General features: G+C 42.2%; 1 protein-coding gene across 3 annotated transcripts in view; it reads left to right on the top strand.

Moving 5' to 3' along the window:
- The first annotated feature begins 60 nt into the window (after window positions 1-60).
- WDR18 (WD repeat domain 18) overlaps window positions 61-17096 on the top strand; it is a 64580-nt gene continuing 47544 nt past the window's right edge. For 2 of the 3 annotated variants that reach the window (XM_087922728.1, XM_026699006.2), the window contains exons 1-2: window positions 61-363; window positions 8297-8407. In XM_087922728.1, the coding sequence (XP_087778854.1) occupies window positions 88-363; window positions 8297-8407 (387 nt within the window). In that variant the 5' untranslated portion in view covers window positions 61-87. Of the gene's footprint in view, window positions 364-8037; window positions 8209-8296; window positions 8408-17096 lie in introns of those variants that run through there. The other variant, XM_087922729.1, reaches the window with a different exon arrangement.

Here is a 17096-nt window from a genome sequence, read left to right as displayed (position 1 = left end):
TAACAACTTGCCTCCTCGAGACCGCGACTTCCTGCTGCGCCTGCGCACCATTGAGGAGGAGGGGGTGTGTCGACGAGGTCCGGCAAGATGGCGGTCGCCGGCGGAGGTTTTGGCGGCCCCGTGGAAGTGGCGGTGGTGGCGGCGGCGGGGGAGACCTCTTTGGGACCCGGTAGCGGCGGCTCCTCTTCGAGCTCGTCGGGTAGCGGCTGCTGCTCGGTGTGGGAAGTGGGCTCTGGGGCATCGGTAGCCGGCTACCGCGGGGGCTGCTGCGCCCCTCGTGGGCTGACGCTGCTAGGCGGGGAGCATCTTCTCGGGGCGCAGCTCGGCAAGGCCTGCGTGGGAGCCTGGGAGCTCCAGAGGAAGGTAAAGCGGAGGCGGAGGGGCGGCTTGGACTTTCCTCTCCAAGCCCTCGCTATACGTTGCCACTCTACCGTATACTATAGTCGTGTGTATGTTTGACACGCATCACGTAGATAACACGTGCATGTGATATACACGTGTGTGTATATGCGTGCACGCACAGCTACAGGTAGTCCTCGACTTACAGCAGTTCATTTAGCGACGATTCAAAGTTACAAGGGCACTGAAAAATGTGACTTATGACCGTTTTACCCAGTTATGTCCACTGCAGCGTCCCCATGGTCACGTGATCAAAACTCAGATGCTTGGCAACTGGTTCATATTTATGACTGTTGCTATTTCCTAGGGGACTTTGGCGACTTTCTGACAAGCAAAATTAATGGGGAAGCCAGATTCACTGAACAACCATCAACTGCAGTGAATCGCTTAACAACTGCAGCTAGAAAGGTCGTAAAATGGGACAACATTCACTTAACAAACATCTCACTTAACAACAACAAAAATTGGGCTCAATTGTGGTTGTAAGTCAAGAACTGCCTGTATATATCCATATGCACTTATATGCATTAGTTTCGTAGTCTGCTTTTCTCTCTAGAGTTCAGATGACGATCATTTCCCTATATAATAGGAATAATAATATAATCCTTCTCCAAAATACCACCTTGTCTAGTCAGTTAGATCGAAAGAGAGAGAGAGATCCAAAGTTAGTGAAAAGTTTTGGAGGATGAGAGGATATTTGAACCAGAGTGTCTGAGACATAAGCCTTCGACAGTAACCTTTTTAAGAGTTGCCATTTGGTTCCTTCACTGAAAATGCTAAAACTCCCTGTGTAGAAATTCCCCATAAAAAATATCTCTTTGGGAAGTTGTTCTAGCATTCCAGGAGTACTCTCCGCAGAGATCTTCGTTCTGAAAACAACTTCAAGAACAAAAATCTTGTTAGAAAAGCTTAGTTATATACTCTGTGGGAGAAACTCCCCTTGAGCAAGTATTTTCAGAAAGAATAACATAAAGTTCTTTCAGTAGGAACCTCTTTTCCTAGCACCTGTCTGATTCAAATTTCTTCATAGCGTGGCCCACATAAGACTCCAGTAATAATTCCCCTGCTCATAATAATTCCCCTGCTTATATCCCCTGCCCCCAAGCTATTCCCGTTTCTTACATGAGAACATTCCTCAAGATTCAGAGAATCTCAGTATTTTGTGCATATATGCAGAAGTTGTGTTCCTGTACAGTATGAATTCTAAACATATAAATCTCATAAGAAACACTTGAAATAGAATCTAGACATTTATCTAGTTCATTATTGGTCTAATGTGTTTTCCATGAACAACTGTCCAAGATAAGAGTTTTTCACAATTCTGCTGACCAGGGATTAGAATTTTCTACCGGCAAAGCAGAAACACTGAATTGCAACCTCTTTCCAAGTGAGATGGACAGCCTGTAACCACATGCTTCCCTCAGCCTGGTTTTGATCGAACCTGGTAAAGGCTAGCGTTCTCTACTTCACAGCTTTAGTTTTTTCTCCTTCTGAAAAACAGATTTATTTATTTTATAAGCTCAATGCCACCTGACTCTAGAATGACAGGTTGCTCATACACTATATAATACCTTAACTCATGATTAACCTAATCATAATTTATTGAATTATTTATAAATAGAAGAATACAAGTAGTCATTGGCTTATAACCACAATTGGGGCCTGTTGTTAAATGAGTCATGCACTTTTTTATTTTGGCCACGATCGTTACACAAATCACTGCAATTATTAAGTGAATCACACAGTCATTGAGCAAATTTGACTTCCCCTATTGACTTTGCTCATCAGAAGCCAGCTGTGAAGGTCGCAAATGGCAATCATATGACCCCGCTGCAAATGTCATAAGTACAAGCCAGGTGCCAAGAGCCAGAATTTTGATCATATGACTGCAGAGACATTGCGATGGTTGTAAGTTCGTACTATTTTGGGTGCCACTGAAACTTCGGTCACTAAATGAATGATTGTAAGTTCTAGTGTCAGGGTTCCAAGTAATACATCCCCAACAAAGAGAACTGCAAAGCAGGCATATTCCTCAAAGAATATTTTATTGGGACATGTCATATTGGCACAGACTTGGTAGAAAACCGGCTCTCCCATCAGTTTTACACCCAATTAAAAGTAAAAGTAAGAAACATCTTCTCCCAGAGTCATCAATCACATGGTCCAGTCAGCACACAGTCTACTCATTGGTTGTGGCAACGTCCTTGGTTCCCAGGGGAAAGATTTTTATTTTGGCTACAGCACCCCAGTTACCTCTAGACCTCCCTCCCTGCCTCAAGCTCCAGGCTGTGTCAAGCCTGAAGCCATGTGAAGAAAATGCCTAGAGAAAAACTATAGAAAAGAAAATGGCCACCCAGGCCAGCTTCAGGGTTGACATCTAGGACTACCTGTATGAAGCAGGGAGAAGAAGGTGTTATCAGGCTTAGAATGTATTGTCCACTGCCAATGTTTGCCTCTGGCCTCATCTACTCTTTGTTTCAGCCTTGCTCACTATAAACTTAAAATTGATTACTTTCAAATGTGATAACCTTCCCAGGTAGCAGTACCTGTGTATTTGGTTGTCTGTGGGGTACAGTAAATAATGGCTATGATCCTGTTCAAATTCTGCATTGTTCCATGCGCCTCTGTCCAGGTTGTAAGATGCTTAAAAAAAGACATTCTCTGCCTTTGATAAGAATATCAGAACATCCACCCAAACGTTGCTTATAGACTTTGAAAGTCATGGAACCTTATTTAACACTTTTATCCCTCTGTTGCCAACAGAACTCTTTATATAAACAAATTGGCTGCTAGTACTCATTTTTATTTATTGAGTTCTGTTAATTCTTTCTGACTGAGTTATATCAACCTCAGTCTAGAGCAAGGGTAGTCAACCTTTTTATACCTACCGTCCACTTTTGTATCTCTGCTGGTAGTAAAATTTTCTTTAACCGCCCACCGGTTCCACAGTAATGGTGATGTATAAAGTAGGGGACAAAACCCCTACCGCCCACCATGAAAGCTGGAACGCCCACTAGTGGGTGATAGGGATCAGGTTGACTACCACTGGTCTAGATGTTCTGCAAAATGTGTAAATTTAGACTCCCAGAATTCCCCATCCGGCATGTTCAGTGCCGAGAATTCTGGAATATGAAGAAGGTTTTGCAGATGGCGTGTTTCACTTGAACTATAATTTGATCGTTTTATTTTTGAAATAAAATTAAACCTACCTCGTAATTACCAATTGATTCCACTTCTCACAAGGTGGTACCTGTTATTTTTTGTTTTGTTTTGTTTTGTTTGGATTAACTCTTTACCTTTCCTCCCACATTTTATCCAATCCCACTGCCAACTGCCTATATATTCTTGAAATGTCAGAAAGTCTCAAAAAGTATCTTCTTTTTTGAGTCCTCAGAATGTTACAGTTGTCCAGGTTCGGAACATTACTGTAAAGCATAGGGCAATAGACACCCCTCGCCCCAACTGTATCCAGAAAACTACCTGGTGCTGACTTTGAAATGTGGATTTCTGTCTTGAGGGACATTTCATTGGCCCTAAACAGTATGGGGAGTAGAGTTGAAACTGATGGATGGATTATGGATACTGAAGTCCAGAATTTCCAAAAGGCCTTTCCCCAAGAAAGAATTTCTTTCTTCCCCTCCAAGAAATTCCTTCTGAAAAAGAAGCAGAGGCAAGGTGGTGTCATCCCAGTAAAAAGTCTCTTTTGTCTCCATTGCTTAGTCCCTTCGCTTAGGGAGGATTGTGTTAGAGCCAGAAGAACGGGGCTTATACAGTAGTTCTTACCCAGGACCAAAATCCTCACCATCTGTTTGTTACAGGAGTGGCAAGAGAATGCCCTAAAGCAGGGGTAGCATCCTTCCGTTGGCTGACATCTGCTTTTCTTGAGGGTTGTCTGTTGCAACTTACCTGTGATAATAAGCAAATCAAATCAAATGTTTATTGTCAATGTACAACATGCATACAATGAAATTGAAATGAGCCTCCCTTGGTGCAGCCCCCCCCCCCCCCAAACACAAAATACATCTCAATAACTCAATAAATGAAAGAAATAGAATCCCTAAACCCAAATAAGTAATAACTAACGCACATTCCCATATACCCATATATGTATGTAACGTTATATTTTATTACACTGGTATGAACATGTTGCACGTTGCGCTGGCCCAAGGAGAAAGATGGTGGGGAACGGGGAAGAATCAGCTTAAACAGGTGTAACCCTTTTCTTCTTCTCAACAGTTTAATTATTGAGAATTTATTTTCTCAGTGTTTTGCTTGTGCGAGACGTTTGAAGCAGCAATGTGCACAAAATAAAAGCTGATTACCTAGGTTAATTCAGATTTTAGCCAAGACAAATCTGAGAGAAAGGCAAATAATGCCGTACAGAACTGTCTTTCATCCCCTTCCATGTGACCTGCATACCAGCCCATCTGTCAGTGTTCTTAGCATCTTTTCCTTATGTTCCTTCACTTCGGTCACAAAGATTCAACTGTTGCATACCCACTTGGACTCGTCCACTCTTCCCAAACCTGCCTTCTCCGCACCACCCTACACCCGTCCATTCACTCTACCTCTCTACAAGCACCTCTGCATCTTCCTTTCCCACCATATCCGCCTTCTGTCTCTGCCCTCTGTTTTTAGGATATTACAACAGTGTATATTTTAATGAAGTGCTATTCTGGTGAATTTACTTATCTCTTTTCTGCACAAATGTGGTGGTACCCCGCTGGTCCAAAATAATTATTTTTTGTCATATAAGCTGCCATCTAGGATCTAATAAGACGTTTGGTATTGAGGTTAAAACATTTTCTTTGTCATTTGAGAAAATTGGGAGTCTGTTCCCTATTGCATTCTCACTTTAAAGTTCTCATATAAGATTGATTTGATAATAGCTATTTATAAAGACTGGACTTTTATGGTCTTACAGGATTTAATGATCCCATCTAATACGTTAGATGTCTTCGAGGCTGAAAATACCTCTAGTCCAAATTGAAATGGCAGTTAATGTAATTGTACATGCCACCACAGGGTGGCAACTGACAAATGGTATTTACTATATCTTGTAACATAGAAATTAAAACTCCCTGTTGCCATATGCCAGTTGAGCTACTGTAATTTTGCAGTATTAATTGGTACCTTCCATAAAGTCATTTTTAAATCAGTTTTAGATCTTGACTATTCTACCAACATGCATCAATTTAGCATAAGAAAAAGGATTAAATCCATTTTTTCCCCAGAAATAGGATAATATAATTTTGACTTTTGAACTCAAAATTGTCTAATTACTTAAGGCATTATACAGGCAATCCTCAACTTGTAACCATTCATTTAGTGAGCATTCAAAGTTACAGTGGCACTGAAAAAAGTGACTTCTGACAGGTTTTCACACTTACAACCATCACAGCATCCCCACAGTTACAAAATTCAAATTACGGTGCTTGGCATCTGGTACGAATTTATGACAGTTGAATTGTTCTGGAGTGATGTGATCTCCATTTATAACCTTCCTAGCCAGCATCCAACAAGCTAAGTCAACAGGGAAGCCAGTTTCACTAAATGACCACATGTTTCACTTAACAACTGCAGTGATTTGCTTAACAACTGTGGCAAAAAATCTGTAAAATGGGGCAAAAACTCACTTAACTTCCTTGCGTAGCAACAGAAATTTTGGGTTCAATTCCAGTCATAAGTCGAGGACTAGCTGTATACTGTACAGATATTCCAGAAGTGTCCAGGGTGAAGAATTGATGCTGCATGAAAATTAGTCGAATTTGGTGCCAGTAGAAAGGCATGCATAGTACTCTGATTCAAGATTTGGAAAAATAAAAGCCTCATCTTAAATTGACAATTGCGTCTTCTTCAAATATAACTGGTTTCACATAGAAATATATGAAACAGTACAGTGGTTTTCAGAATATGTATATAAGGAATTCCATACAAAATATAAAGTACCCTGCAATTTCAATTTTAAAATTATTTTTCGTATCCCAGGAGGTAAGATTGAATGACTCCCATTTAGCAGTATCCATAGAAACATTTTTCCAACCCTTTTATCTTAAGCCTAACTAAATTCTGTTAAGTGAATTCTGATGGTCCATAAATAAATATCATTCCAATATCATTTTTTGTAAGAGCTGAAGTATATCCTAATGTGTGTTAATGTGTAATAGTCTTGCAGTAAAAAAACCCCATCATCTTGCTGTGAGTTGCACATTAGTAATTGTTAACTATCTGAATACAAATTAGATAAATGCAAGCCAACAATAAAGAAAAAAACCAATAGAACATAAAAAGTAAAATTGGATGTGATAGAATATGATAAAATAGGAAAAACAAAATGAGAAAAGGAACATTTCATTTCCAGTTAAGATGGCTCTGCAGCTCTCAAAATATGAACATATAATATCCTTAAAAGGAGAAGAAAAAGCAAAAAAAAATGTACGAGAGGAAAAAAAAGTGGAAGAAGGAGAAAAAGTGGAAGAAGAAAAATCAGAATATCCTTTGGCAGTTTGTCCAGACACTGAATAAGATATGGTTATAATCAAGAATCAAGATCATGATTCTTGGTTATAACCATATCTCCAACACTGGAAGTTTTAAAGAAGAGGTTGGATAACCAATCATCAAGGACCCCTCTTTTCAACCCAGAGCTACAAATATACTCCTTTATCTTTTTATGTGTGTGTTTTGATTGTTGTTTTTATTGTGTTGATCCAGAGTTATTTCAGTTGGAAAGACTACAAATATGTAGACATACATGTTCCTTCAATTATTTAAGATGAATATTCTATCCCAATAGAGACAAAAAAGCTTTAGTGCATCTCTGGGTCTCCATCCGTTTTCAAGACGAATAACATATTCGCCCCAATGTGGAATATGTATTTAATGCAGCTCATCAAAATTACGTCTTATTTTAAAAATGCTAACATTCCCTTGTGCCTTTTATGAGCATTGTTGGATCTTAGCAATGTCCTGCTTAGAATCTACCTTGGCCTCTGGTAATTAAGGTTTATCTTCTGTGAATTTATTTCTCTCTTTAAATGGCCCATCACCCAAATCTGGAGTATTTACACCTGGAAGTTTTAGAGTTGACAATCTTAAATTGTATTGCAGGCACAAAACACTTGTAATCCTGTTTGTAAGAGTTCTCATTTAGGTGCAATTTAGTGTTGGCATTTGGTCAAGCATAAAGACTAAGAAAGAACTGGTGAGATACTTTGCTGCTTATAATGCTACAACTTTATTATTTAAGGGCTCGTTTGGGAAGAAATTAATAAAGGACTTCTTTGCACAAAGTGTCTCCTAGAAAGGCATTTCCTACTAAGGCAAGAATGGCCATCGGCTTGGACGGTTTTCGATAGAGGAGTGCTAAGAAAGGGGAATTTCCATCAGCGATAATGACTGTGTTTGGATTAACTCTGCAGCTCCAAGGTTGAAAATAATTAGACTCCAAATGCAGGGGAGCCATAGCAGAAGAGAGCCATTGACTTAGTATCTCATTTGTGGACTTCTTAAAGGCATCCCCAAGCCTATGTTGTAAATGGGAAACAGTTGGGTTATTCTGGATGTCTCTAGTCTTACTACAGCAATCTAATTGTACATGCTTATCTTACATTATATTATATTGTTCACTTAGCATCTATAGATCAGGCAGAGTGGGTTTTCTATTCCTTCTGCCTGGTCCTTTTTTTTAACCGGATGATTGAATCTAGAATATTCTGCATGCAACTCAAGTGTGTGTTCGACCACCGAGTGACAGTTTCTCCCTCTCGAGCCTGGCACACACTCTTACCTTCTCCTTGTGTTTGTCAGGTAGGGTTTGCTCCCTCTGATCCCTGTTGAATCTCTTTTCAGGACAAGCGTATCCGTGCTCATTGGCTTTCTATTTCTGTGTCTCTAGGATCAACTCCAGCAGAAGATAATATGCCCAGGCCCAGTGGCTTGCCTGACAGCTGCTCCCAACGGTCTCTACATCTTGGCAGGCATTGCTGAAAGCATCTACCTCTGGGAGGTAAGGGAGTTGCTAGCATTGGTGTGGAATGCAGTCTGATTGTTTTGGCTGCTCAAGGAGAAAGCAGTCTAAAAGTTGAAGAAGCTGGAACACTCATGGAAGAGTTGGACTGGTTGTTCTCCCCTCTCAGAGAAGGGAAGAGTACCTTTGCTAAAGTTAAAGATCTTCAACCACACACAGTGAGATCCTGGAGGTTTTCTTTAATGCAGTGACTAGCATGGTTCTCTCTTCCTCTGTGTCTGTAATATGTGTGTATACATACCCTGTTTCTCCAACAATACGACCTCCCCCAATAGGAAGTCCCAGCATGTTTTATAGGCATGAAATGAAATTAAGCCCCTCCCCCCAAATTAAGGCCTATATTAAAACATGCAAAATGGGGGGGAATGGTGGCGGGGGCTTGCCGTTAGGAAGTACTTTTGTTGCACACTCGGATACGGTGCTGCCTGTGTTGACCCCGATATGAAGTGCCCCACCAATGCCGAGGTCAACATCCAAGCCATCGCTGCCCGCCCGAAGATGCAAGGGGGGGGGGATTAAGTCACCCCCGAAAAGATGGCCTAGCCATTTTTTCGGGGCTTAAAAAAAAAATAAGACCCGGCCTTATTATATGAGAAACATGGTATGTATATGAATATGATATGTATATACTATATATACTCTAATACATATGTGTGTAGATATATATATATCCCGCCTTTATTATTTTTTATAAATAACTCAAGATGGTGCACACATGCCTAATAACTCCTTCCTCCTCCTATTTTCCCCACAACAACAACCCACTGAGGTCTGTTGGGCTGAAAGAATGACTGCCCAAAAGCCATCTGGCTGGACTTAAAAGGTGGGACTAGAGCGTCATGTTTCCTAGCCTGATGCCTTAACCACTAGTTTGGTTTTGTATTAATATGGTTTATTCAGAACAAACTCACTTCCACCAAGGTCAGATCATGACTATTAACAGCTTTAGTTAACAACAAATGGGTGAGTCAATACATAACAGTCCTTATGACACCATTCGTAAAACTGTCACCCAAAATGGCATGAAATACACACTGAAAAGTCAGCTTACAATAATTTTTCAAATTGCATGAAATAGGAATAGGGAATGGAATGGACAAAGCTACTCTTAGTCTGGTCTCAATAGAATGTGTATAGCTCAGGCTGAAATGAGGGGTCCTTGGTGCCCTCTGAGCTTGCTTGTTTTCTTGCAAATGTTTCATTACCCTAGCAATAGAAGAAGAGTAGGATAGGATAGGATCAGGAGTGGGATTCTACCAGTTCACACCTATTCGCTAGAACGGTTACCATTCTAAGCATTTTGGAGAACTGGTTGTTAGAAGAAATTACTGGCCTAATCCTGTAAGGAAGGCAGGAAGGAAACATTCTGGTGTTGCTTACAGAAACTGCCTCTCCGTTAACCCTTATTACATTCTTGGCAGGACTAGACTTTTTGTCCCAGGAACTTCTCTGGAGTTTTTCCCCCCTCCTTTGCTGATACTTTGCTTGTGTGGCGTGACCATTCAAAGTTACAATGGCACTGAAAAAAGTGACTTATGACCATTTTTCACACTTACGACTGTTGCAGCATCCCTACAGTCATGAGAGGCCAGGCGAGGATGTGCACCTCGATGTGAGTGATATTGAGTTGGCCACACCCAGCCAATAACATGACCATCAAGCCATGTCCACCCATTCACATGACCACCAAGCCACAACCAACTAAGCCAGGCCCACAGAATCGGTTGTTAAAAATTTGAATCCCACCCCTGGATAGGACAGGACAGGACAGGACAGGACAGGACAGGACAGAACAGAACAGAACAGAACAGAACAGAACAGAACAGAACAGAACAGAATAAATTTTCTCAGTCCTGGTGAAAGGATTTATTTTATAATCAGTGAACCTGATCCAGGACTGGTGTCGCATGCCCCCAGTGAGGAATATGTCACAGAAGCCTGGCTGCTGCATTCTCAGCCTGCTGCAGCTTCTGAATTTCTTTCAAAGACATCCCCAAATAGAAATTATAACAGTAATCTGTCAGCAGCCAGTGTGGATCAGAAAGGCCAGGTCATAAGAGTTCAAAAAAGCTCAGAAATCAACTCATCCAACCCCACTCAGTGCAGGATCTGCTAAAATGCTTTGGGAAGATAGCTATCCAGCATTTGTTTGAAGATCTCTGGTAAAAAGGACTATGCCACTTCGTGAGGCATCTATTTCCCTGTAGTTTCAACTCATTAGTTATGATCTCTTGGACAATACAGAACAGGTTCATTCCCTTCTTTATTGAAACTCTCAGTTTCAGAAAATTGCCATAGTGCCTATCTTCTGTCTTCTTGCTTGCAGGCTGAACATGCTTAGTTCCTGCAGCCATTCTTTATAGCAGGAGTCTCCAACCTTGGCAACTTTAAGACTGGCAGACTTCAATTCCCAGAATTCCTCAGCTAGCTTTGCTGGCTGAGGAATTCTGGGAGTTGAAGTCCGCCAGTCTTAAAGTTGCCACGGTTGGAGACCCCTCCCTGCTTTTTAGGACTTAGTTTCCAGTCCCCTCGCCATCTCTGAATGGATTCCACTTTGCTAATGTCCCTTCCAGATTGCAGTGCGTCAAACAGGAGAGAAATGTAGGATCTGAATATAGCAAAGCAGAGCGGGACAATTATTTCCCACAATATGGATTGTGTATTCCTGGTGATACTTTCCAAAATAGTGTTTTGTTTTTTTAGCAGGTGTTTCATTTGATTGGCTCATGTTCAACTTGTGATTCTTTAGAAAGCCCAGTTCTTTTTCACATACAGTACAGCCAAGTCCCTCCCATCCTACAGCCTTCCATCTTTCTTGCCAAATTCAAGACTTTGCATTTCTCCCTGTTAAATTTCATCATATTGATTTCAACCCATTGCTAAAGCCTAATCCATTTTTAATCTTCTCTTTCTCTCTTAAAGTATAAGCTAGTCCCTTAACTTAATGACATCTGCAGGTGATCAGTCCCTCAACTCTTTTACCCAAATCACCAATAAAAAGTTAAATACTCTTCTAGATTCAGTCACATGGCCAATTAAAAAATCAATCTAAAGTTACCTTATGTGCCCCCTGTTTTACCATTTTATTAATACAGGTAGTCCTTGATTTACAACCACAATTGAGCCCAAAATATCTGTTCCTAGTGAGACAGTTATTAAGCTAACATTGTTCCATTTTACAGCCTTTCTTGCCACAGTTGTTAAGTGAGTCACTGCAGTTGTTAAGTTAGAAACACTTAGGTTATTAAGTGAATCTGACTTTCCCACTGACTTTGCTTGACAGAAGGTCATAAAAGGCGATCACATGACCACAGGAAACTGCAATGGCCATAAATACGAGTCAATTGTCAAGTGTCTAAATTTTGATCCTGTGACCCTGGGGATGCTGCAATGATCGTAAGTGTGATAGCAATCTTCCAATATCTCAGGAGCTGCCAGAAAGAAGAGGGAGTCGAGCTATTCTCCAAAGCACCTGAAGGCAGGACAAGAAGAAATTAACCAAGGGGAGAAGCAACCTAAAACTAAGGAGGAATTTCCTGACATTTAGAACAATCAATCAGTGGAACAATTTGCCTCCAGAAGTTGTACATGCTCCAATACTGGAAAGAAGAGATTGGATAATCATTTGTCTGAAATGGTATAGGGCAGGGACTTGGGGACTTCAACTCCCAGAATTCTGGGAGTTGAAGTCCCCAAGTCTTCAAGTTGCCAAGGTTGGACACCCCTGGTATAGGGTTTCCTGCCTGAGCAGGAGGTTGGGCTAGAAGACCTCCAAGGTCCCTTCCAGTTCTGTTATTCTATTCTATTCTAAAAAGTAGGCTGGGGTGATAATCCATGTTGAGTGCTACATGTTAGTAAAGGTACAGGAAGTAAGTTATCTTATCCTTCTCGTTCCACTTTCTCAAGGCCGTGGCAGCCCCCACCCCCTTTCTCTTGGAATGCATCCATGGGAAATGATCACAACCAAGAGTCAAGTGATTAAAATTGCAACTGTACATTTAATTCTATCGAGTAGCCAACAGCCAGGACTTGGTAAACAGTCCAGCTGAGTCAGACTTTTATATAGATGTTCGTTTAAAAGATTTATAAAGCTGATGCTCTCCCAGTTTAACTCTTAAGGGCGCACACCAATAAAAATAAAAGAGGAAATCAGGATCAAAGAAGCAAATGCCGTGCAGAACCAAAATAAATGGCACTTAATCGAGGCTGCTAATCTTAACATACAGTCTCACTGCAGAATTGGCTTATGTACCATACTGATCCCAGATGGGAGAAAAGCCAGGTGCTTTATGTCTCTGTGTGAGACCACTAGAGGCCAGCTATCCCAGTCAGCAGTGAGGAGGGGCACTTCAGAGATCAGGCTTGACAACAGAGAAAGCACATCTGTTAATGAGGGGATGAGGGGCCTGTGTGTGGTGCAGGGATGGGGCCGGGACTATCAGAGGGTGGAGGGCTGCCTTCGGAGCTTGTGGAGGCTGCAGCAGTGATGAAGAGGTCCCCAAGGAGGCTGTGCCAAGTGCACGTGTGCTCAGGGCTGCTTGAAGGAAAGAGCAGCTGAAGCAGGATGGGTGACTTGGGAGTAAGGCTGCAAGGTGATGGCCCCTCCCATAAGGGATAAAAGCCAGCCCTCGGGTTGGGTTCTTTGCAGGAAGCAAAGAGGTTCTTTCAACTCCAAGTTCTTGTGGAAGTCCTGTCTATTCTGGTTTGTTTTCGGAGACTTTTGGTTTTGGATAGTTCCCTGCAATTAATCTTGTGTTCTTGGCAGCCTTTCACAACCTTGAAAGGGCTCGCTCTTATCTGGGACAATTGGTTTTAATGACTTTTTGCTGTGAATGAATAGAATTCACAGAGACACATTAAAAAAGTTTGCTTTTATATATACTTTGTGTTTATTTGATTTGAACGAGGCTTGGGTTAGAACACCAAGTGGAATTGGCCTTGGTAACCAAGCACAGTCTTCTGAACCAGCCTAGAAGGATACCATGCTTTGCTGCTCAGTAATCTTTTCCCCCCTTTAAATGGAGCTACAAATGCCATTTCTTCCCCTCCCCTCCCCCACCGCCACATGCTTTTTATAACAATTTTATTTTACTTAATACATCTCAGCAAGGTTCACTGCTCTTCCCCAGTCTCTCTTCTCTCTGGATTTGCTCTCTGCAAACATTAAGCTGCGATGCTTTTTGGCTCTGTACTCCTTAACGTCCTGGAGAAATATAAAGTCATGTTTTATTTGAGTCAGAGGATTTGAAAATTTGTGTGGAATATGGTGGGGTTTTTTTAAGATCCATGGATTGGAAAGTACATTAAAATCCATCTATTCCCTAATCCCTAATTCAGTGCAACAGCTGCAAGTATAGTGGGTCCCAAAAAGAGAGTAGTTAAATCAAAAAGGCACCATCTGGAAGCAATCTACTCTGTTGTTAGAATATCAAAATCCAGACAAAAGAATTGTATGTGGAATTCCATGTTCTATTCCTGGAACTTTCCGAGGGGATCCAGAATGTTCTAGAATACTATCCTGGACTTTCTGTTCTGGAAAAGTCACTTCCAGAAGATGATGGACCTTATCCCTGGAATGATCAAATTGGCACATTCACAGAGTAAAATGAGAGAGAACCAAACTATATAACTAATGAAGATAATGTTCTAGTTTATTTAAAATCTATTCCTGGTGTGGAACTGTTTCTAGAATAGCTTTACTCCATCATTGCATCAGTGGCCTTCAAATGCTTGAGCTGCTAATACGTTTTTAATCCTCTCTGAAGCTTCCTATGGGGATAGCACTGTCGATACAACACCATGTTAATTTCTGTAAAATGGAGTTGGGAAGAGTAGTCTATAGGATTTCTAGTAAATGGCCTTTCCCCATCTGCTAATTCTGGATGGCTCCTTGGTTTTCGGAGGGGCTCCAGGAAATAAAACTGGAAATTTTTGTTGCTAAGTCAGTTTTGCCCTGTTTTTTTTAACCTTTTGTGACATAGTTGTTAAGCAAATTGCTGCAGTTACAGTAATTAAGTGCATCTGGCTTTTCCCCCCATTGACTTTGCTTGTGGGAGGCCGGCTGGAAAGGAACCAAATGAGTCACATGACCCCCAGGACAATGCAAACTGTCATAAATACACGCCAGTTGCCAAGCACCCCTTCATTTTGATCACATGGCCATGGGGATGCTGCGATGATCATTAGTGTGAAAAACCATCATTTTCTTCAGTGCTGCTATAACTTTGAACGGTTACTAAACAAGTGGTTCTAGGTCAAGGCCTACCTGAACAACTCTGCATTGTGCAGTAACACAAATTACTAGAGTCGCCTCTGGGTGAAATGGGTGGCATGCAAGCAAGGGTGGGATTCCAATTTTTAAACAACCAGTTCTGTGGGCGTGGCTGGGTGGGCGTGGCCATGTGGCTGGGTGGGCGTTTCTTCTTCTTTTTTTGCAACCCCCCCCCCCAACCCCGTTGGTTTTTTTTTCTTTTTCTTTGCCTCCTGGGCCTCAGGCAAGCCTCCTGGGGGAGTGTTTTTTGCTCCCAGAAGGTTTCCCTGGGTCCCAGGAAGGCAAAAAATGGAGCGCAGGGGACTGTACAGCACCCTCCTGTGCTCTGTTTTTGGGCCTCAGGGAAGCCGGGGTGGGGGGGGGCGTTTTTACTCCCAGGAAACTTTCCTGGGGCCCAGGAAGGCAAAAAAACGGAGCGTGGGGCATGCAGCATCCTCTCTCCTCCCCTTCCCATGTGCCCCGCTTTGCCTCCTGGGCCTCAGGGAAGCCTCCTAGGCGAAGCAGTAAGACAGTGAGGGGGATCCTGGCACAGCTGATCATTGGAACAGCTGATCGTTGGGGAGGAAAGAAATACCTTAAGGAGTGACTGGGTGGGGGAGAACGCAGTCAGCGATGAGGACTGACTGGGAGGGGAGAGGAGGGGTGGGGTGGGTGGAGAGGGGCGGGGCCAGCCAGGGGCACGATTTGCCAGTTCTCCGAACTATAGAACCGGTCCGAACCGGTAGAATCCCACCCCTGCATGCAAGCCAGATAAGTAGGTAGGTAGATATTTTATAGCATCTGGCTCCAGACTCTTCGGTTCCTTATTTAGTGAGCAGGTTTGCCACAATATTTACAGAATTCTTCGAAAGGGACACAAGCGTCATTCAGAAATCTTTCCAGGAAATAACGGACATAGGAACTGCATAGTTCCTTTATTTATAGCACGGGTGTCAAAATCGCCACGTCACATTGCTGCCACGTGGTGTTTCACTCCGTTTTGTCCATTTGTGGAGCTGGGGTGGGTGTGGCCTACATGTGACCTATCTGGCCGACGGGCTGCCAGTTTGACACCCCTAATCTATAGGAAGGACGTGTCATTTACACATCAGTCCTGGAACAAATAGGTAAGATTATATTGAACACAGACCAGAATTACAGAGGTGGAAGGGACCTTGGAGATCTCCTAGTCCAGGGGTCTCCAAATTTGGCAACTTTAAGACTTGTGGACTTCAACTCCCAGAATTCCCCAGACAGCATGGCTGGCTGAGGAATTTTGGAAGTTGAAGTCTACAAGTCCTAAAGTTGCCAAGTTTGGAGACTCCTGGACTAGTCCAAGTCCCTGCTCAGGCAGGAAACATTTCAGACAAATAGTTGTCAAGATAAGATAACATGAGATAAGATAACATAAGTTATTTGTGCAATTCAAGGTGCTGGTTGTCACCTTTAAAGCCCTTCACAGCTTAGGACCGGGTTATCTGAGGGAACGACTCTTGCTGGTCACACCTACCTGACCCATTAGAGCGAGGAGGCAGGGAATGTTGCGGGTCTCACCCCTGAGGGAGATACACCTGGTGCGACCCAGAAGAAGGGCCTTCTCCGTGGTGGCTCCCTCTCTCTGGAACATCATCCCCCCAGAAATTAGAATGGGCCCCTCTCTTGATACTTTTCTAGAAGGCACTGAAGATCTGGTTTTGCCAGCAGGCCTGGGGAACCCAGAAAGGGATGGAGCCCATCTGTGCTGTGCTGTCATCGGGACTGGGGTGGGTGGGAGTTGGGGTTTTTTTTCCCCCTCCAAATTTTGTTCTATTGTACTTTACTAATTTATTTGATTCTTTTTGTTAGTCTTTATTGTTATTTTAATTTTTTGTTTTAAATATGGTTTTACATTGTGTAAGCCGCCTCGAGTCACCATGGGCGAATAGGCAGCAATATAAAATAGATAGATAGATAGATAGATAGATAGATAGATAGATAGATAGATAGATAGATAGATAAGAGATTTCAAAATCGTCAAGAAGTCCAGCCTCTTAAAAAACATCCAGGAACCGAGAATCTACAGCCTCTGTATAAGAGGATTGTTTCAGTGTCGTGAAGAATGCGCCATCAAGCAGTTTTTCCCTGACATAAGCCGAAAGATCCTGTGAATGCAAAATGTGCTGGTCTCTCTATAAAAATGGCACTTATTTGCTCCATGTTTGGTGGACAAGTTGAGGTGAGAGACAATGCCACTTTGATGCTATTTGTGAAGTTTTGGAGTGTGTGGTCCTTGAAAAGATTTCTGGTTTATCCACTCCTCAAAAGGCCTGCCCTAAAGATTTCAGCATGAGACAAGTGTCAACTTCTCTTCAGCTTTACCTGTTTTTTGGGGAAATTGTAGGGAAAAGTGATGGCGTGACAACTGCAAAGGGCCTTTGA

The sequence above is a fragment of the Pseudonaja textilis genome, chromosome 1 (assembly GCF_049901715.1).
Source record: "Pseudonaja textilis isolate UNSWEBS1 chromosome 1, rPseTex1.2, whole genome shotgun sequence".
NCBI classification, from domain to species: domain Eukaryota; kingdom Metazoa; phylum Chordata; class Lepidosauria; order Squamata; family Elapidae; genus Pseudonaja; species Pseudonaja textilis.
The sequence above is the reverse complement of the archived record's forward strand: the minus strand, read 5'-3'. Positions and strand labels throughout refer to the sequence as shown.